General features: G+C 41.8%; 1 protein-coding gene across 3 annotated transcripts; it reads right to left on the bottom strand.

Moving 5' to 3' along the window:
• Positions 1–1,145: 1,145 nt before the first annotated feature.
• Positions 1,146–20,892, bottom strand: LOC116697670 (matrix-remodeling-associated protein 5). Of its 3 annotated transcripts, XM_032529032.1 has the most exons (13): positions 20,522–20,892; positions 19,665–19,886; positions 19,401–19,530; positions 15,253–15,494; positions 14,759–14,910; positions 10,249–13,934; positions 8,871–9,012; positions 6,867–7,002; positions 5,251–6,471; positions 4,935–5,142; positions 4,018–4,239; positions 1,675–3,811; positions 1,146–1,608 (listed from the first exon to the last, which is right to left on the bottom strand). In XM_032529032.1, the coding sequence occupies exons 2-12, from the start codon at positions 19,850–19,852 to the stop codon at positions 1,688–1,690; spliced, it is 8,451 nt and encodes a 2,816-aa protein (XP_032384923.1). In that variant the 5' UTR covers positions 19,853–19,886; positions 20,522–20,892; the 3' UTR covers positions 1,146–1,608; positions 1,675–1,687. The 3 variants fall into 3 exon arrangements, with proteins under 3 accessions (XP_032384923.1, XP_032384922.1, XP_032384924.1); XM_032529031.1 differs by lacking the exon at positions 1,146–1,608 and having other exon boundaries at positions 1,621–3,811; XM_032529033.1 differs by lacking the exons at positions 1,146–1,608; positions 14,759–14,910; positions 15,253–15,494; ... (1 more) ...; positions 19,665–19,886; positions 20,522–20,892 and adding an exon at positions 14,202–14,580 and having other exon boundaries at positions 1,621–3,811.
• Positions 20,893–21,645: the final 753 nt, after the last annotated feature.

Here is a 21,645-nt window from a genome sequence, read left to right as displayed (position 1 = left end):
CATTTCCTGGTTTGGCAGCTGAGCTGGGGATAAGGGTTTTCTGTTCTCATTATAAACTCAAGGAAAGGTTTCCTTCCTCACTTTTGCACTCAAAGTATATTTTCTTACTCTGACTCTACCCACACCAGCACATACTCTGTCTCTGTACCACATTTCTAACAAAACTGCTTCAGTTTTGGCTTGACATTTCATGCAGTATTTCATGCAACACTTTTGATTTGTTTTTCCATTTTTTTTATTTATAAAATGAAGCTGTTAAAAACATAGCAAATATTCAATGTGACTAATGAGACCTTAAACATACTTAATATGAAATCCTTTCTCCCTTTATAACAAACCGCTGGCGTAGTACTAGACAAATAACTTAGGAAAAAATGAAAACATGAAAGACGAGAGGGAACATGAAAACTATGAGCTGCTGGCTTTGTCCACAAGCTTGGGGCAGGCTCTTGAACCACACATACATTTATACAATCTTTAATAATCAAATAATCAAAAGATGACTCTTCAAAGAGCTGAGTATTGTGTTTACATAAATGCTTTGTAAAGTTTCTCATCCTGCCCTAGTAATGCTATGAGAATGTAGCACTCGATGGTGGTACAACAATATTTGTCAAGATTTGAAACCCACAAATAAGTCCCGACAAGAGTTAAAAGTTCAAAAAGTCCTTTAACTGGAGGCCCTTTATGCTCATGTCTGTTACACATTCAATGTAATGTGCAGGCAGTATAATGCAAATAAGGCTGCCAGTTTAATTTACTGTTTGCTATATATTCATTACAACAACACAATCCTACCCTTTTGCTAATATGTAGCTTATAAATAAAAACTAAAATAAAAAAGTATGTCAATAGTTACAGTAATAAGGTACGGGAAGTATTTTGGGGAATGAAGTTCCAATTTGCAACATTTATTTTATATTATAAAAATAATCCAAGATCAAACAGGATTAAATTCTCTGTCATGACATTGAATAATAATGTGCCTGTAGACAGTTGTTGCCTTGTGTGTTGTGTGTTTTATTAGTGTATGAATCCATTAATTAATGAAATAAAGCAATCAGGCTGGGATTCATTCAATACTTAGTTCAAAATTATTTTACATGCGCAGAGATAGAAGAACGTAGATTTCAAAAGCTGCATTTTTTTTACAGTGAGAAATTCAATGTTGTCCGTATTGCCAAGAATTTCACTTTAACACAAGGCAGGGAAACCAGATACCAACTTTGCGGTGCATTTTAATTGTTTTCTTCGATCATTAATTCAAAATGGGTTTTAGGCCGCTGAGACAGACAATTCAGCACAACAGGTTAATGGTGTACTGCCTGCTACATGAAACAACCCTCAAACATTCTATTTGTCTATGCAGAGAAAAATGCCTGACGCTGTGTCTGCAGAGAATCTCGTAAGTCATTGTCCTGTAAAAAAAATACACTATTGAAAAAACAACTCATACATTAAAAATACATGCATGAGACATACACCTATATAATAGTCTTTTCTGAGATTCATCAGTATCTCCTGCACAGAGCCTTGCAGTTCCTTTGGGCATTTGGAACACATGAACACATACAGTGTTAACAGCTGCATGTGTGTGTGTGTGTGTGTGTGTGTGTGTGTGTGTGTGTGTGTGTGTGTGTGTGTGTGTGTGTGTGTGTGTGTGTGTGTGTGCATTTGCTTCCCTTAGTTATATAACATGCAGGTAAGTCGCTTTGGTGTCCACTCCTATTACATTTTTGGCGGTGCATCTGTAAAATCCTGTATCCCTATTTGTTGGGTGTTGTATCACCAAGGAACCCTGAGGGCTAAGGTAGTGGTTGCCATAGATACGAGCCTGACCCATCACCCTCAGCTGTGTCAGGTCTGGTGTTTCCCAGGTGATTGTAGCCCGAGGTGTTGCTATAGTCTGGCACGGCAGCTCCACCGCAACCCCGAATCGTGTGTAGGTCGATGGGGAGGGGCCTGTTGTGATGCGTGGGGGGTAGGCGATGACAATGACGGGAACCGTGACAACCGAAACTGAGGATAAGTCTTTTGTGGTGGATCTGCAGGTGTAGGTGCCACGGTCAAACACGGAGGCCTGTTGTAGTGTTAGCGTTCCATCCTCTTGGACTAGATATCGGCCTGAGTCCCCACTCTCACCCCGGGACAGTACCTTGCCGCTGGGCATGGTCCATAAGAGAGAGCCATGGGTGTGAGAAGCAGGGCAAAGCAAACGAAGGGTCTCTCCGTTAATGATGCTCACTAACGGAGCTGTTCTAGTGCTCACTGCTGACTCTGGAGGACCAATTGGACGTGGTGCAGCAGGTAAAGACTGTGAACTGTTAAGGGGCTTTTGAGTAACTGATATTCTTGGATGTAGCGTCTCAGGCAACACTGGCCTTGAGTTAAAGGGTTGAGCTGAATCCAATAAAGTTCCTGAATAAGGGACCTCTATTAAACCAGCACTTTTCTGCACAGGCCTTCCCCTTTGTGGAGATCTGGCCTCCTCCTGTGGCTCAGAGACCTCCAGCTCCACCTGTATCCTTGTCTGTTCTCTCTCACCTCTTACCACACATATCAAGGTCCCGCCATCACTGGCTCGCACTCCTAGCAGCTCCAAGGAGCCGTTTCGATGCACAGTAAGTCGGCTGCCGTAGAAAGGAGCTGGCAACACACTATTACCAGGCAGAATCCAGGCCAGACGGGGGGGAGGGGAACCTTGGGATGGGCATGGTAAAACAACAGTTTGGCCTTTCACCGCCTTCTGCTTCACTGTAGTTACCACACCCACAACTGTGTTGGTAGAGTTTTTAGTACCTGTGTTACCAGCAGCTATACCAGTACTAGTTCTGCTACTACTGCTACTACTACTACTACTAAATGCATTTCCTCTGAGTGTGCCAGTACCAGCTCCATTATTAGACACACTGCTGCTAAAACCATTTCTGGAAGTACCACTTCTCCTGCCAGTGTCTCTACTGGTGTTAGCATCATTACCAGTCTGTCGTAGAATGAGTTCATTATTGTTAGTCCCAGGATTCCTTTCCACACCATCTTTTCTAACTGCGCTGGGACTGTTGCTATTACTCATAACGCCAGGTCCATTTAGATTTATTCCAACATTACTTGCTTTAATGCCTGTATTTCTAGCCACGCTCGCCCCAACACCGATTTTACTGCTACCAAGTTGTGTTGTAATTCCAACAAAAGGCCTGTTCAATCTCTCTCGACTATCACTGCTGATGGCAGGATTAAAGCCACTGGTTGCTATGTTAGCTCCAGCATTTGGTACAGTGTTTCTTATCCTGCCATTATGATGACTATAGCCATTATTACTGCTGTTATTGCTACCAAGCTTACTTGTGTCTCTATTGGTAAACCCATACTGGTTTATCCCTGCATTACTAATGCTGTCCCCTGATCGACTGTCATGATCCCTTCCAGGCCCATTGCTAGTACTCCAACCTCTTCCTCCCATATGTCCACTCAAACCATGGGTGGGTGCCTCCACCTCCAAGCCCACCACCATGCTCCTCTCCCCGGCTGAGTTGCTTGCTTGGCATGTATAGTTTCCTGTGTCGATCTTTTGAGCCAGACGAACCTCCAAAGTTCCATCTGAAACCACCACAACCCGCTCAGAATAAAAACCAGTTCCCAAACTTTGTGGAATGACACGTCGTGACGGGGAAAGCCATGTCACCGTCGGAGTGGGAACTCCTGCAGCCTGGCAGCGAATTGTGGCGGTTGCTCCATGATGTACTTTGATGATGTGGTGGCTTCTGTTACCAGTGAAGGTTGGTGGAGATGTCATCATGACCTTTACTTTGACCTTAAAAGATTACATTTGAATGAGGGAGTTACGACCAAATTAATTTGTATTTTCATTTATTCTATGTCTATTGTGAATGAGAAAATGAAAGCATAATTAATTAATAGAATAATATAACATTTTAATTTGATTTTCAATTATAAATGAAAAACTTAATCAATAAAAGTAAATTGACATTCTTCTACAGGTGAAAATATTAGTCGTACCTTCATAGTGTCTTGACCTCCTTGATTCTCAGCATAACATGTGTACTCTCCCTCTTCTCCCATACCCACTGCTGGGACCAGTAATGTCCCATTGTCAAACACAGTTAACCTCCGTGCTCGCCTTCCTCTGTCTTCCCCCTGCAACATGCTGTTCACCATGGTTCCATCTGGTAGGCTCCAACGGACAGCTGGGTCAGGGAGTCCTGATGCCAGGCAGTCCACCTGAAGGCAACAAGATAATCATTGCTATCATTTAAGAGTGTTGGTGGCTTTTATTTTGATGAATACTGATCTTCTGTAAAAACTGAGCTGTTGAGTGATGCATACTTTACACTTAGGCTTTGTTAATGCTGTATTTAGTTCCTTAAACATGAAACTCACAGTAGAATCACTGCTAAGCCACACAAAATTGGAAAAGCTAGTTGATGTTTGAATGAAACAAAAAAATACAACATGGTGTCCTCTTTCTTGCATTTCCCCCTGCCTGACGTTGTTTTTCACTAAGCTGTTAAATATCCATGCGTGAAGTACTTTCCCCTGTAGGCCGCTGTTGATGATTCATAACAGGCTATGACTTGACAGGTCTTTCTTTTCTTTTTAGTCATGAAATATCAAGCCCTTTTTGATAAAAACAAAACAAAACAAAGAGGACAGCTTGAAGCTGTAGAAACATTTGGCACCACGCCTAGCAATAGAAGACACCCAACACACATCATTGCCACAACAAGAAATAAGGCTCTGAAAGCTCAACAGTGGAGGTGTGGGAGAAGGAATGTTTTAGGTTTAGGCTGAGTTAATTTCAACAGTGTGTTGTGTGTGATATAAAATTAATTGCTGTTATTTGTTTATTGAATAAACATCATTACTGGGAGCAAGGCACAGATTAACTATGATTTTTCTTTTTACATTTAGCTCACCTTCAGTGGTTTGCCAAATGACACCATCTGATTGAATGGCTGCTTGGGCTCGATCTTGGCAGGCTTGGTAACTACAGAGACACGCAGGAGGCGATAATCATCTGAGACCTTGTTGCGTGCGATACAGAGGTAGTCTCCGGCATCCTTCTCTGTTACTGCCTGAACTGACAGGGTGCCATTAGGGTGCACCTTCAGACGTCGGTCAAAACTGGAATTTAAAATTTTAATGTGGACAAACATATACACAAATCACAAAAACAATACACATATAGAGGGAGATAATGCAACCTTCACACAAACCCACAATCCCCAGTACCTGAAGTGCATGTCCACCAGTTTCCTGTTGGGGGTCCTCCAAATAATGATGGGTGATGGGTAGCCAGTTACAGAGCAGTGGAGCTGCAAACCCCCCCCATATTGGACAGTAGTGATGAAGGGTGACACAGAGACAATATGGGCTTTATTGAAGGGAGAAGCAGGCAGGGGATGCAAAGCAGCTGAGGCTCTGCTTTTGTCAGAGTGAGAAGAAGTAACTCCTGTGTTGTTTGAAATGCCGGGCGAGACTTTGGTGTCATTTGTAGGTACTGTGGAGGGTGGGAAAAGAAAGGATAGTTTTGTTTTGTTGATGTTGGTCAAGTGTGTGGGGGGGGCAGTGACTGTTTTATTGACTTTAGGGGGTGAGTAAGAGGAATTTGTTTGGTGAGGGTAATATGATGAGTGAGAAGAACTAGGGGACATCAACAAGGACCTGGCTCTATCATATGGTGATGAAGGGGATAGTCTAGTGGAGTTGAATAGATTCGAGGGGTGCTTGGGGATGGACAAACTTCTGTCTTTATGAAGTGAGGATGAAGGAGTTTTTACATTAGTAATGGCTTTTGCTTCTTCATTTCTTGCGCCTCCCTGTTGCTTCTCTCCTTGTGCTCCCGCTTCAATTTCTACCCTCACTGTTCTCTTATCGGCTCCAACAGCATTACTTGCTGTGCACTCGTAATTCCCTAAATCCTTAGGTCCAACTCCTCGAATATGCAGTGTCCCATTTGGCAAGACAAAAAGGTTGCCATGGAGAAACTGGGATGGCCGAACTAGAGTCCCATCTGGGATTCGCCAGCGTAGAGTTGGTGGCGGGGCACCTCGGGCAGAGCAGTGAGCATAAACAGGCCTCCCTAGAGACAAGAGCAGGTGTTCCTCTCTGGGTTGCTGTATCACCGGGGGCAACGAGGACACATATACACGCACAGAGGCACTGGCAGCACCTGCTGAGTTGGAGGCCACGCAGCGATAAACTCCTCTGTCTCTAGGTAATGTTACTGACATGTGAAGGGTTCCATTTGTGTCCATAGTAATGCGACTGGTTGAGGGAGCAGCGGAGGTCAGGACAGAACGGTCAGGCAGAACCCAAGAGAGCAGAGGCTTTGGAACACCATCCGCCAGGCACTCCAAGTGCACATCTCCACCCTGATGAATGGTAGCTTCTCTGTAGCTGGCCAGCTGCATCCGAGGGGGGCGGGTCCACACTTCCAGGGTGGTTAGCAATCTATCACAGAACAATAAAGCACACACATGCTCAATATGGAAACACATAAACCAATTTACAATATACATTTCCACTGAAACAAATTATAAATAGAATATGACACATTTAGAAAACAACCACCACCAAGGCATGCATAAACAATTACCGTAATTAAACAGGAATCCTGATCACAGAAGATACAGACTTTATAAAGAGAAAATGCATTTAACTATAACTGTATTTTCACCTGAAAAGCTGGTAAAATACCAACACAGCATACATAGTACTTAAAAATGAAACTGCAGTTTGCCTTAGGCCTTTGCAATTAATGTTGAAATTATTTTGTCCCATGGTCATTATAACTGAACGGTATACGTTTCATTATTAATATTCCTAACTGGTATTAGTAGTCTCACCTGTCGCGACCCAGAAAGTTGTGTGCACTGCAGATGTAGGTGCCCCTGTCCTGCAGCTGAACATTTTGGATAACAAGGGTGCCATTTGGCAAAACCTCAAAACGCTGAGCCCTGGATTGGATTGACATCACTGCTCCTGAGACAGAGAGACAGTCAGACAGACACACAATCAGAGAGAGCAGCAGTGAGGAGACAGAGTGGGAAAACAGAGACAAATTTGGAAAGAAAGTTAGAGAATGAGTAAGAGACAGAGAAAAGGAGGACTGGGCCCATGCCAAGCAGCACAGCATGAAGTAAGCAGAAGTGATGCAGTGCACAAAATGTTCCGTTACTTTCTTGCAATATGTCTTTTCCACATGGCAAGTGAGAGAAAAGCTTTTTGTGGGCATGCCAGTGTGTAATGCTGGGTGTTAATGGGTTATTTCATCAGTGTACAATGTGTTCATATTCATCTAGTTATATTACACACTAAAGCTGAGACAGATTTTCCTTTCAAATCTATGACCTTAAAAAGTAAATACAAACTTTTGCTTATTCTGTTTCAAAGGTACAGTCTGTAGTTTTTTTTAAACTAGTACAGTGCCCGTTCAAAATGTGCCTGTTTGGAAAGGGCCAATTGCTTGGCCTGTGCTAATGCTGCTTGTAGCATACTCTAGAATCCTTGTAGCCCAAAATTACTTAGAGAAGGACCCCATAGCACTTAATATAAAACCATACTGCATAGCCTATTACTGCCTTACTGTGTACTTCTAATTGAGAGGAAAACATTGTACTACATTTACCTGAGAGAGAAAGTTGCAGATTCAGATTTTACTAACAAAATGTCAAAATCAAAATGTGGAGTAATCAGGGACATTGGCCCCCTGACTCATGGTGCTGCACCATCCGCCACCCAATCCAGGCCTATTATGAGAGCCAATCAGCAAAAATCTGCGTTAATTAACCACCAAAACTGGACTAGAATCTTCTAAGGACCGGGATGTGAGTGAGTGTGTGTGTGTGTGTGTGTGTGTGTGTGTGTGTGTGTGTGTGTGTGTGTGTGTGTGTGTGTGTGTGTGTGTGCTGCTTGAGAGAGAGGCGGTAAAGAAAAGGTGGAAGGTGATGCAAATAAAGAGATTTTTTGTTTAACTATGTTTTAGTTTTGTCTTTTTTTACTGATTCTGCATGTAGACAGTCAGTGTTTAATGACGGTGCTTTCTCGTCTTGGCATTATAATCGATAATGAATTCATACTTCAGCAGAAGTGTCCAGTTCCAAACAGGTTTAGTGGCTTGACAGTTAATGTTAAGCATGGATTTGATTTCCAGGAGTATCGATACATAGTGTCTGGCTTTTGTTTGATAGCTAGTGTCTTATTGAGTTTCCTTTTAGCAAAATGCTGTGAGTGAATTTAAGCTGTGCTTTTATTGTGAAGGGTAGACACTGAAGAACTAGCATTTTGGCAGCCCTTTTTATTCTCAACCTTTTAACTCAACCTTCATTTTTAGGTTGTTTAGTTTAATTTTTAGTTTATTAATATCCAATATCCAATACTGTCCAAACCGCTCCAAATTCCAAACCTCAAGTTCATCGGCTATCCAGGAAACCAAGTGTACAGTTCATGAGATATTTCAAAGACAGATGCACACACACACCTACACATTCATACAGAGGTTCACCAATTTATTAGAGATTAATTATATGTGTATTCACATATGTTATTGACTTCTGGAGAAAAACATAAGCATTTCTAAGTTTCCCAACATAATAAAAATATATTAAAGTGTAGACCTGAAGCCAGTTTCAGAGAGCATCTGAAAAACTTTGTTTTTACATCAGTCCATGAATCAGATTTGGCTGGCCTCCAAGTGGATTTTGAATGTAAATGTGAAGTGATAATAAAACTGAACCCTGATTTATCAGATTTATCATATTTTACTCATGCATGTAGGGGTGTTTTGTTTTGAATATGTGCATGTGTGTGTATAAGTAAATGAATGTGTATATCTGCTACACTGTGTGTACCTGTGGCAACCTTGGTCCATGTGATGGTGGGCTTCGGCTCTCCTTGAGCCTCACAAGCCAGCCTGGCAGTGCTCTCTGCTGGGAACGACACTGTCCTGATATGTGGGTCTGCAATCCTCGGTCTGGATCTCACTACTGGTACCTTTGAAAAAGTTTCAGTAAAGACATTATAGCGACAAAGTAATAAACCATTGATTATAATAACTAGAGGCAATGAAAGCATGACTCCACTAATGGAAGATTTTCAACTTTCATTAATGTAGTGGAATTTAACAGCCCTGTTTTGGTCTTGGAGTTTTATAGTAATTTTTCAACTAAATAGCATATGGTTGGAGGACTTGCAAGTGAACAACAACTTCAGTACAGCAATGGACAAAAAAATTAGAATTGTTTACTGTAATAATAAAAATCTACATTACAGTAATACCACAATGTTATCCACAGATAATTTGGCCAAGGGCTATCTGTTTAAAGATTTTGTCGGAACAGCACTTAACGAAAATGATAGATGAATCAAAACTTTTAGGAGGTTAGGATAAATACCAATTAACATGTGTACCAAAAGCTACAAGCTACAAGCTAACATTGATATGTAAACTCTTTAGTAAAAAAAAAAAAGTTCGTCATCTCTTTTTAATGTAACAGTGAATATGTTTAAGCATTGTTCAGGTTTATAAATTCAGTATAGCATTACTGTAATCCCAGATTTAAAACCATTGCTTGTGGACCCAGTGGTTTGGTCTGCAGAGGCTTGCCAACAGAGCTCAGGAAATTAATTAACAATTTCTTATATAAATGCATTGGGATTAGGGTCTCAAAACACATAATGTTAGTGATTATGGAACATATGTTTTTCATATCTTCTTTAGATCTGGCAGGGAATCTGGCAGAGCTCGGGAAAATCCATGAAATTAAAAAATTGTCATAAACATCCCTGAGGTTTAAAAGCAGGTCATGTGGATACAGATTAGACTATTTTCAGATCTTTTGTGCATTTCTTCTAAGCTTTTGCCCAAGGGCTTGAAAAGTTGAATGCTGTGCTGTGTGTGTGTGTGTGTGTGTGTGTGTGTGTGTGTGTGCACTTGCGCATGTGCGTGTGTTCATGTGTGTGTATGTTATGGGCCAGCGCTCACTTAGAATTTTTTTTTTTAACTTGAGTAATTTGAACAACAAAAATACCTTAATATATATGCACTTTAATAAATGACAAATTAAATGAATGACTGAAAATAGGAAAACATTTCATAAATTAGCAATTAAATTAACAAATAAAGAACAAAACGTGGCTAGCTTGGCTCTTACTCTTGTCGTAATGCATTTCGGGTTAAAGAATCCACAAAATAACAATACTGTGTTATTTGAATCAATTTGAACTCACCCCAGGGGCAGCAGGGAGCAAAGGAGTGGGGGGCCAGTGTGGCCTTCTGCTATGTGAATCAGGAATAGAATTAGTTCCAGGGTTCTTCCAGTCTTTAGATCGACTCTGGTTTGCACCCCCAGAAACAGGCCTCCCTCTGGGATCAACGACAACACTCGGCCTCTCTCTGGATGATGCTGTGGTACTTGTTGATGTCTTTGTTGTGGTAGTAGTAGAAGATGTACTGGTTGTAGCTGCCCTTGTAGTAGTTGTAGACGTTTTGGCTGAGATGGCCATTCTAGTACTACTAGTAGGAGTAGTAGTTTTAGTAGCTATAGTAGTAGTAGCAGTAGTAGTAGTAGTGGTAGTGGGGTTAGGAGTTGTGGGAATAGATTTTAATGAGATTGTAGTACTAGTAGTAGTAGTAGTAAAAGTAGTAGGAGAAGAGCTAGTTGAAGACGTGATAGTGGGAGTAGTAGTTTTAGTAGTCATAGCAGTAGTAGCAGTTGTGGTAGTAGTGGGGTTAGGAGTTGTGGGAATAGATTTTAATGAGATTGTAGTACTAGTAGTAGTAGTAGTAAAAGTAGTAGGAGAAGAGCTTGTTGAAGACATAATAGTGGGAGTGGGAGTTTTAAGAACTGGAGTTGTTCTAGTAGTAGAGGTAAGAGTAGTTGTAGTACTTCTGGTAGTGCTAAATGTTGGGATAATAATGGTAGTTGCAGTCATGATGGGACTTGTATTAATAGGAGTACTTCCAGTTGTTAAGTGAAGTGTGTCCTCACTAGCTTTAGAAATATACATACTCATGCTTCCAGCAGTAGTAGTTGTAGCCACACTGGGGACTGTGGTGGAAACAATCGAGGAAGGAATGGGCAAGAGAGAGGTGGACACATATGGTACACCCGACAATTTCCTCTCCAGCTCTTCACTGTGTTTGCTTGGAGGTTTATCACTGTGTTTGCCTAAGGCTGTGTGTGTTTTTTTGTGAGTCTGTATGCTATGTGTATGTGTCCTGGCGTCAGTGTGTGGCACATTTGTCTGTGTGATCGCAGTATCCGAGTGAGTGGGGGCTGATGTTGGTGTGTCGAATAGAGTGGACGCTGCAGTCTCTGGGATGGTGGCTGACTGAGTCCCCATGTCTATATATACCTTTGTGTAAGAGGGGGATATTGAAGTGAGAGAGGAGGAAGAGGAAGTCAATGAGGGCGGGGCATATTTTGAAGAAGAGATATCATAAGCGTTAGAAACAGCAGGAGACAGATGATTCAGTGTGACATGACTCGAAGCAGTCTTAATATGGTCCGTCCGTATCAACAAAACAGCTGGAGATGTGGTTGTTGATGACAGGAGCAAAACATTTTTTTGATCTGTAGTAGTGTCAGGTGTCGCAGTTTGTAATCTTGGGCTCATAGGGTCAGGGAGAGGTGGTGGTGGGGTCAAAGTTCGTCCCCTGGGCCTGTTGATGATTCGTCTTCGCTGTCCGATCCTCCTGCGAGAGTTCCAAGGGCTTTGAGGCTGGGAGTTTGGAACTAAATTAGGAAAGAGTCCCTGCCAAGTGTTCTGAGGCCTGGTTCTAGATGAGTTGTTGTTTACTTCTTGCTCATCTCCTTCCCCTGGTTCTAGGACAATTTCATTTGTTCCAGATATTGGCCTAGTTGTGACTTGCTCTTTCTGTGTCTGTGGGTTTGTCACTGTCTCTATCTGTGGATATGCTTTCTCTGTCTGTATATGTGTCTTTGTCTCGTTCTCTATTTCTGTCTGTGGTTCTGTGGACGTCTCTGTCTTTATCTCTGTGTCTGTTTCAATGTCTGTTTTCATCTCTGTGTGTGTTTGCATCTCTGTGTGAACAGTGGGAATGGGCTGTAGGCCTTCCTCTTGTAGATCAGTGTCATCAACAGATGACCCTTCAGTTTCTGCTTCCACCCCTGCTCCCTCAGCTCCACCTGTCTTTTTATCATCATTTCCCTTGTGTCCTCCTGTGGGTCTACCTTTAACTCCTCCTACTGGTTCAGCTGTGGGCTTCCCAACTGCAATGTTCTGACTGTTATTAGTGTGAACAGTCTTTTGTCGTATCTTAGCCAGGAGGTCAGCCCATTTATGAGGGTCTATCCTTTGTTTGTTTGTGGTAACTCTATGTCTGTACTCAAAGCGGTTTCTACTCTGGTCAGTGGATAATACAGGTCCTCCTCCTTTTCTTAGGGACCCTTTTCTTATAGGTCCACGTCTTCTGGGTTTTTGGATTGAATAACGTCTGTTTGAGGGAGGTCGGAGAGGTCTTGGACGCTTCCTATTGCCAACAAAACTTATCTCTTCTTCTTCTTCCTCTTCATTACCGGATCCTTCCTCCAATAGTAATGGGGCTCGTATCTTGGTTGACCGACCAGCGGCTGACTGTGGCCCTCTAGGAAATGAAGTCCTAAGTGGAGGGGGATGTTGTGAGTTTAACTCCAGCTGCATGGACAGAGAGACACTGCCATACTGGTTGATGGCAATACAGCGGTAATGACCAGCATCCCTCAGAGAAGGATTAGGCAGAAAGAGACTCCCATTTGATTGTATTGTAAGCCCACCTGATACAGCTAATCCCCGCCATACTATGTTTCCATCTGGTAACAACCAACTTATATGAGGCACTGGTGAACCTGATGCATTGCAGTAGAGACTGACAGGTTCCCCAATGTTTCCGGTGACAGGAGGTCCCACCTGCTCTCCTGAAAGTGGAACAGAGGACTCTTCGACTGCCAGGCGCAGCGGGAGAACATTTACATCCTTGCCTGCCCTGGCTATGCAGTAGTAAATCCCTGCATCTGAGAGCTGTACCTTGTGTAGAAGTAAACCAAAGGCTGATGCCCGGAGCCTACCATCTAGGCTGCTTGAAGGGGAGATGAGCTTGGATCCATCTGGGAGAATCCACTGTAGTTTGGGGTTATCAGAACTTAAAAGAGGGCAGGATAGCTCCACCTTGCTTCCTGCTATTGTCGCCAGTGCTGTGGTGGTATGATTAGTTGAAATCAGCACCCATGGGTGGGCGGCAAGGGAGGATGTTGAGGGATGAGAAGCAGGGTCCGGATGAGCGGAAACTCTTGTTGAGTATATAAGTTGAACTCTGTGTCCGGTAGACTGTGCTCTGTTTAGCTGTAGGCTAATGGCTGGCTGTAGCAACCATTGTGGTCTGGCTTTAACAGAAGCTTTGACTCCAGTGTGATAGTATCCGTCTGTCTCTGCTGCCTGTCTGTAGCGGTATGCCAATGCCGGGGCTTTACTCAGCATGATCTCCCTCTCCAGGTGAACTGCAGTTTCACTGTAGTAAGCTAGGATTCTCCAAAGTTTCTCATAGCTCTGTGTCTCCACAGGGCACTCCAGGGAGAGTGACAGAGCAAGGGGGAGAGGAGAAGAGGAGGAAAGGGAGAGATCTGGAGGATGAGCAATGTCCTGGAGCTCAGAAGAGTAAGTAATGTTGCAACCCAGATCAACACTGCCCCCCTGTTGGTCAGACAGACTCAGAGAGGCAGTGCCTAAAGGCTCTCTAAAGGATTTACTTGATTGGATTTCACTGAGTTCTGTCTCCAAAGGTGTGTCTCCACCTGGGGAGGGGATGACAGGCAAGCTGCATGGTAGGTCATTCTGGTCAAGCAAGCCCTGACCTTGAAGGGAATTGGGCGAGGAGCAGATTGGACACTGAGGGCTGCTGGGACATTTCATTAAGCCTAATTGAAAATGAGAGGCAGAAAAAAAAAATGTCATAATAGGCTGCCTTACCACCTCTGGCATATCAACTGTGGATAACAAATATACAAACATATCTGTGCACATTTCTATCTATCTGCACATATTAGTGATGCAATATATTAGTCATGCCAGCTCTTCTTTGGCATCTAGTATCCTTTATATCTCTTACTAATGTGGTATGGTTACTTTCTCGACTCATGAATCAGAAAAATGCATCACTTCATTATTACACAGCAATCATTAACCTATATTCAGCTGCCTGCACACATCAATGCTGTCATCATGGATTAGTTATGGCAGGTTAAGTCTGGCATATCAATGAGACACATTTCACGGTCCAGCCCTCACTCACATCTCAATAACAGCCACAAGACACACTGGAAGAGATACAGAAAATGAAGAAAACCAGAGAAGAATGTGTGATAAAAAGCAGGTGAAGAGATGTCAGTGATATTAAGGTTAACAAAACCAGATGTATTAGAAAGTACAGTACAATAATACCATCATTCTTTCATCTAGCTGGATTGACATGTTGTATTAAAGTTTAAAGACAAAAAAGTAGTAGATTCAACAAAGTAGTCTTCTGTTTCTCAATCCACGTCCCATGTTCCTTTTAACCTTATTTCCATATCTATTTCTTTTTCACTCAAGAAACCTACATGCCGCGTTAACCACGGTATTTTTGCATCTCAGACTGAATTAAACGATCTCAGAGACACAACCAATGACCAGCACAAACTGCGTGTGCTCATTGGAGACAAAACAAAAAGTGAAAACAAATCATATTTCCGTCGCGAGTCACCTGGATGAGCCAGACTCCAAATGAGAAACCAGTTCATCCTACAGTCACAACTCCACGGATTAGCCTGCAGCACAAGAGTCTCCAGCAGAGGTGCTGTTGCAAAGGTCTCTCTGGGCAGAGTGGTTATACTGTTGTTGGACAGGTCTAGGTGTCTACAGGTGGGGAAAACAGAGCAAAGAAAAGATTGGATGAAGAGGGGAAGGGGAGACACCAAGTTTGAATTAAAGTCATGGAGGAATAGATGAAAGAGTGGGAGTGGGAGTGGAAGTGGGCAGTGAGAGGTGACAGGTTAGGGGTAAGAAAATCATTTTCATGTTCAGACCCAAGTTCTTTCTTCTGCACGAGTAAAACAAGTGTATCAGAAAAAGGGTAAAAAGACAATGCTATATCTTAAGAGGTGTATTAGTCTAACCATCAATGGATGTTACCTTTTTCTGATCAAATATTGTAACTTCCCTAACAATGATTATTAGATTATGTGCTTTAAAGCTCACCTGAGTGTAGAGAAGTAATACGTATTCAGCAGGGACAGTGTGCACAGAGTGTGAGGGTGTAGCTGATGCAGCCTGTTCCCTTGCAGACGCAACAGCCTGAGGCTAGGCAGCTGGAGCAGCGCCCGGGGGTGAATGTGTTGGAGGAGGTTGTGATCCAAGTAGAGACGTAGCAGTGAGGTCAGGCCAGAGAAGGTCAGAGATGAAGAGATCTCTCTCAGCTTGTTATAGCTCAGCTTTAGTATCTGTGGGTAAAAAGGGGGAGGTAATGGAGTGAGCGAAAGCAATTACAAGAGCAATTAATTACAGTAATAGGCATCAAAGCTGATGAAGAAACCAAGTCTCTGCTCTGGTCATACGCCTGTCAGTGGACACCACATGCTTGTAAATTGAATTTACGACCAATGATGTGAGGGGAATTGGAATGAGGATGAAATGAGTTGGGTGAAAATCTCTTTGTAAGCAAGAATAACTGAATGCAGTCTGTGTAAAATTTTAAAATAAGGGAAAATGTATCCAGCAGCGCACAACCTCATACATTTGCTGATATACTGAGAAACTGAGAGATAGCCCACAGCATATAACCAGACAATATACAGTATGCTGTGAGTTTATCGATTTAAAGCAGTGAAGACTAAAAGTATATCCTAGCACTGGGGGTCTTTAACTTTTCAAACATGAAATTTAGCCCTTTATCCTCAGTAGAAGACTCCAGGGGATCTATTGCTATTCTAGTCACGTGTTGAGAACCCACCAGATTTTAAGAAGTTACATCATGAAAACCATGTTGTGGAATTGTGTTTCTGTGGTGCTTGTGATAAATCTGCTCTGCAGGAAGGCTAGTCAGCTGGGAGAGATCCAGCTACAGACAGATCTAGCACATGAAGATGTCACCACATGGAAATATGGATCCTATTATCATACAATGGCAAATAGGGTGCTGCTCATAAGTTTAGGAACCCATGCTAAAGTTGAATAAAAAGAGGAATAAAAAATCATCTTTTTAGAAATTAATTTTAAGGCCTTCATTAAGAAAATTAGGAAAAATTCAACCTTTAAAGACATCTATTTTATTTGTAAACCAATAATGTATTGTGAATTAATAAATGTTCTTCCTTAAAATAGAGGGGGCATAAGTATAAACACCCCTATGTTAAATTCCCATAGAAGCAGGCAGATTATTTTTTTAAAGGCCAGTTATTTCATGGATCCAGGATACTATGCATCCTGATAAAGTTCCCTTGGACTTTGGAGTTAAAATAGCCCCCCATCATAACATACTCTTCATCATACCTAGAGATGGGTTGCATGGTGTACTTTCCATAAAATCCTCTCTTAATGCAAATCAAACCAGATATTAGTCTAACTGAAATAAAACCATGCCAATCTCTAGGTATGATGAAGGGTATGTTATGATGGGGGGCTATTTTAATTCCAAAGGCCAAGGGAACTTTATCAGGATGCATAATATCCTGATCCATGAAATAAATGGCCTTTAAAAATAAAAAATCTGCCTGCCTCTATGGGAAGTTAACATAGGGGTATGTATACTTGTGCCCCCTGTATTTTAAGAAAGAACATTTATTCATTCACAATACATTATTCATTCACAAAGAAAAATATTGTCCTTAAAGGTTGTTTTTTCCTATTTTTATATTTAAGTCATGAAGATAAATTTCCAAAAGATTTTTTTATTCCTCCTTTTAGTCAACTTTAGCATGGGTTCATAAACTCATGAGCACCACTGTATGTCAGCACATGCCTGGGAGATGAAGAAAACAATTGCTTGTTGAGTAATATTACTTCCCTACAGACTGCTAACTCTGCCCTAGGTTGCTGCGTAAATGTCCAGTGTGTTTCACTGAGCAGTGAAAAGAATGATGGCACATACGTAAAGTATGCATTAGTGGTAAATGTGCTAAAAAAATCATGTAAACTGTTATATTAATTTGCATCATGGCTTTACCGAAGAAATGTAAAATAAATCAACAAGATTTAGGAATATTTATCAATGTAGAGCCCTCTCTAAATCGTACCAAACTCTTGATAAATGCTACCTTGAAATGTCCTACTTCACTTAAAAATCAGTTCTAAAATCAGCTCTTTCACAGTTTAAGTATATTAATTTGCCATAGGGAGCTATGCAGACTGTAAACTGTAAGTGTAGAAGGTTTAAGAGCTGAGCTTTCTGCATCAAAGCTCTTGTATGGTCCTCCCTGCCTAAGGCTGGAAGAGAGATTAAACTACATTTTGTGGAGACTTGGTCCAAGTTTGATTTTCACAACTATGTCTTTCTAAGAGTCTAAGGTTAAATATGTGACAAGACAATGTTTTTTTTCACCCATTAAAATACATATTATTTAAGGACAGTTCAGGACACTCTCAATGTTGGCTGCTGTCAGCTGCGTGAGATACAGGTCTACTGCACTGTAGTTCCATGAAGAAGAACTGTGAAACAAGTGGGAGAAAATGCCTCTGTAGAATTATCTCCACTGCCTCCAAATGTTGCTTGCTTCAAATTGATTTGTTAAAGGTCCAGTATGTGGTATATTTACTGTAATAAATCCAAAAATGACCCCAATGCGTCATCAGATATTAAGGAGACATGCTAAGTTGAAATACTACAAAACAATGCTAATGTCAGTATTTTCTTCTTTCAAAATTTCCGTTCCATGAATTCCTGTTTGTGTTTCGGCCTGTGTGTTGTTATCAATCAATAAATCAAGCTTTATTTATAGAGCACTTTTCATAGATTTAAGATGTAGAACAAAGTGCTTTACAATTTAAAAAGCAATTGCACCCCCACCCCCTCACATGAATGCATCCCCAGACACCCATAGACACAGACCCACCACCAACATCCACACACACCCTCTCTCATACTGTACATATTAAAAAAAATAAAAACTGGCATGTGACTGAACACGGAAAAGCTAAGTTAAAAAGGTGGGTCTCTGTGGGTTCTGTAAAAGTTGGAGAGGGGAGATACGCTTTTTGGGAAGACCAGAAAGCAGAGGCATTACACTGGTCAATGCAACTGGTGACAAAAGCATGCATCAGAGTCTCCGGGTTGGCCCGGTGATAAAAACCTATTATAGTTGTGTATATGTGGGATAAACCCAAGTTCAGATTCAAATAATGATGTCAAGGTTTTTCACTTGTGAGGATGGATTAAAAAAAAATCCATCAAAGCCGGAATATATGCCAGATATAGCCTACCTGTAAAAACGTAAACCTTGTGCGCTACAGCTGCAACATTAGTACAGCTATGAAAGCAACAAACAAAAAAACAGGATCAACAGAGATAGATTCCACTCAACCTTAAAAAACGGCATGTTTCTAACAGTTGCTTGACCAGAGACGTAACAAACCAAGGGTAAATACTGGAGATGTAACCTATTTGAAAGACAGCTTAGAGCCCAAAAGGATGCCGAGTTGGCTAATTTCCTGCTTTTTACAGCTGTTTACGCATAGCCTGTTCAGCGGCCGTACCCGACAACGGGGAGTAATTTTAAGCCAAGAGAGGGGCCTGTAAATCAGGAAGAGAGGACCGTGAGTTAGCAGTGTCTTTAGCAATTGTTGCCGTAATTCTAAGCCAATGAAGTGTTTATGTCAGACGGGTGGAAAAGGACGGCCAGGTATTTTTAGTGGTTCCCATCATAGTTCTAAACCGAGGAAGTGTGTCTGTCGGGCGTGTGGAGAGGACGGCCAGGTTGTGGAATTTTTAGTGGTTCCTACTGTCGTTCTAAGCCGAAAAAGCGTCTGTCAGTTGGTTACAGAGCTCTGCATGAGCATGGGCTTTTATGACTGTCAACATAGCCAGCATCTAACGTTAGCTACTCCGCTGTGCTGTGGAGTAAGGTCTGGCTTTTGTTAGACAAGCATCCAGCAACATTGGTGGAGGCTGCGGTTTCAGCCTGGCAACCTCAGTGAACTTCGAGTCAGGGGAGGAGGGGGCGATGGAGATGATTCTCTCCAATATTTTGAATTTGTACTGCAGTTTAAACACTAGCTGTCAGTATTTCATATTGCACCTTTAACTATCCTACCCAATTATCATTCACTAGTACGGTATTGGATGGAATTCCTTCTCTTTTAAGTCCTATATTGATGCGTCCAATACATGTTGTTGTTGCTCTTCTATTGTTTACCTGTAGTGATTTCATATCTCTGAACGCTGCTTCTGGGAGATGGTGGAGGTTATTGCTGTGGAGCATCAGAAGCTCCACCTTCTTTAGCCCAGCCAGAGAACTGTCGTAGATATCGCTGATGCTATTGAACCTAAGTGTGGCACAGAAACAGCATCATCAACCTGGGATGTCAATAAGTCAACAAATTATTTCAGTTCCATATTAGGTGAATAAAAGAACTATATTTGATGTTATTTGTGTATGTGGTTCCACTTATTCCCTTACCCTAAATTTATGCGGCGTGTGTGTAGAGGCAGGCCAGAAGGTACAGTGAGGAGGGAACGAAAAGTACAGTGCACTTCACTGGCCTGGTAGCAGTTGCAGCTCCTCGGACAGCCCCGGCCCATGGGCACCATAAGTGTCAGCACCAGGAGAGTCAGCAGTGCCACCGGTACACACATATTCAGGTGCATCTTCACTCCGCAAGAGGCCACACTGGGATTATCACTGCCAAACAGAAAACGGAAGTCAAGACTTATGGAGTGCAGCAAGTGCACCGCTGTGACATGTCTCAAAATCCAGATGGGAACCCACACACACGCACACACACACACACACACACACAAGTCACTTTTATTCATGCAGCCCAAAAACACAAATGTGACTCAGTAGGAATTGCAATCTGTACAACACATAGCACACTCTATCCTCAGACCCATAACAACTCTGACACATTGCACCTGTCTGGAACAAAACAGACCTTTGGACTTTCTACACCTATGCTCATTAGGTTAATTGAATGACATATAACCATATAAATAAATAAAACACTGGAGGAATTTAAAAGGAAGAAGGAAGGATAAACTTCGAATTAGACCCCTATTAAACTCTCTCTCTCTCGTTCTCTCGCTCTCTCTTCTCTCTCTCTCTCTCTCTCTCTCTCTCTCTCTCTCTCTTATCTTATCTCACACATGCGCACAACTGCACTTAAATCATTCAAATTCATCAAACCAAATAGAGCAATTACTGCGAGAAGCTTTTTCAACTTGACGCTGAAATTAAAGTAAATTACGCGCTGTAGCATGACGCCTCCAAGATAAATAGATTACTATAATTCATAGTCATGATTAATAAGAGCATACCTTGAAATCCTTTGGAGTTATTTCACAGAATTATTCATTTTGTCCATCAAATACTGATTTTTATCCAGCTGCACGGTTCGGAAATTTGATATGCAATTAACCAGTAATTCACTAATAAACTCTAAAACTGAGAACAAGGTCACCAAAAAGCTTGTCAAGTAAAATGTCACTGAAGAGAGCGACAAAAAAAACGTTAAAAGGAGCCACACTTTTGTCAACTCCGCACGCCAACCAAACGCTTTCAGTAACATCCAACAGGTCTTCCTGCGCGCCTCCTGAAAGGCAGAGTGGCGCTGGAAGCGGCAGGCGGACTACACAAAGGCGTCTGGCGCAGCGTGTGTGTGCGTTTGTGTAGATGACAGTGAATGTGTGTGAGTGTGTATTTGAGCTTAGGAAAGGACTCAAGTGAACTTTGAGTGACGCTCAGGCAGAGGGGTTTGTCCAAGGAGGGGCTTTCTGGGAACACAGAGGTAACAAGCAACTGGGCTTCAGCTGCTTTTCTCAATTCATGTAGGCCATAGAAGAGGACATCTTCCCGATATTACATCATACTGTATCATTACATTACACATCATTATAACTTCTCTGCTCACTCTTTATATAATTTGTGATTTTGGGGAATTTATATGGCTTCTAGCTAGATTTACCTCATCAGTGCACTTCTAACTGTGGCTAAATAAACGTTGTCTTACCTTTGGTGGGAGCTGCAGCAGCCTAGGCAAGGATTTTTCAAAAACAGAATTTCTTTTGACTAGCTTCAAAAGAAAACCCTGATGAAACTTTCAAATGACGTGGCCTGAGTTTTTTTTATCATATATTAAATCATGTAACTGTTTAATTAAATATTTCGTGTACATCCTTAACATTTCCTTAAATATTTCACACTGTCAGGTTAAAATACAGTACATCCTTGATGTTGACTTTTTTTAAAATCCCCAGATTGTTAAAACCCTCAAATCCCCTGAAATAACGCAGAGTACATGACCTCTCGTAGCTATTTCCCAGGTTGCAGAATTTTTGGATAAAATATCTAGTCAGGTCTCCAGAAATCTGGGTAAGAGGAACTAAGTAAGGGATTGTCTCAGGTTCTTAGGGACCCCATCATGATCACACCTCCTTCTGAG

This window comes from Etheostoma spectabile, chromosome 11, assembly GCF_008692095.1.
Source record: "Etheostoma spectabile isolate EspeVRDwgs_2016 chromosome 11, UIUC_Espe_1.0, whole genome shotgun sequence".
NCBI lineage: Eukaryota > Metazoa > Chordata > Actinopteri > Perciformes > Percidae > Etheostoma > Etheostoma spectabile.
Note: the sequence above shows the minus strand (reverse complement) of the source record. Positions and strands in the feature narration are given on the sequence as shown.

Coding starts and splice junctions, on each gene's coding strand:
- LOC116697670 (XM_032529032.1), bottom strand. CDS start 19,852: ATGCACCTGAATATGTGTGTACCGGTGGCACTGCTGACTCTCCTGGTG. Junction 14,911..15,252: donor TATTACTTCTCTACACTCAG/GTGAGCTTTAAA, acceptor CCCCACCTGTAG/ACACCTAGACCTGTCCAACA. Junction 5,143..5,250: donor CTGGTGGACATGCACTTCAG/GTACTGGGGATT, acceptor TTTAAATTCCAG/TTTTGACCGACGTCTGAAGG.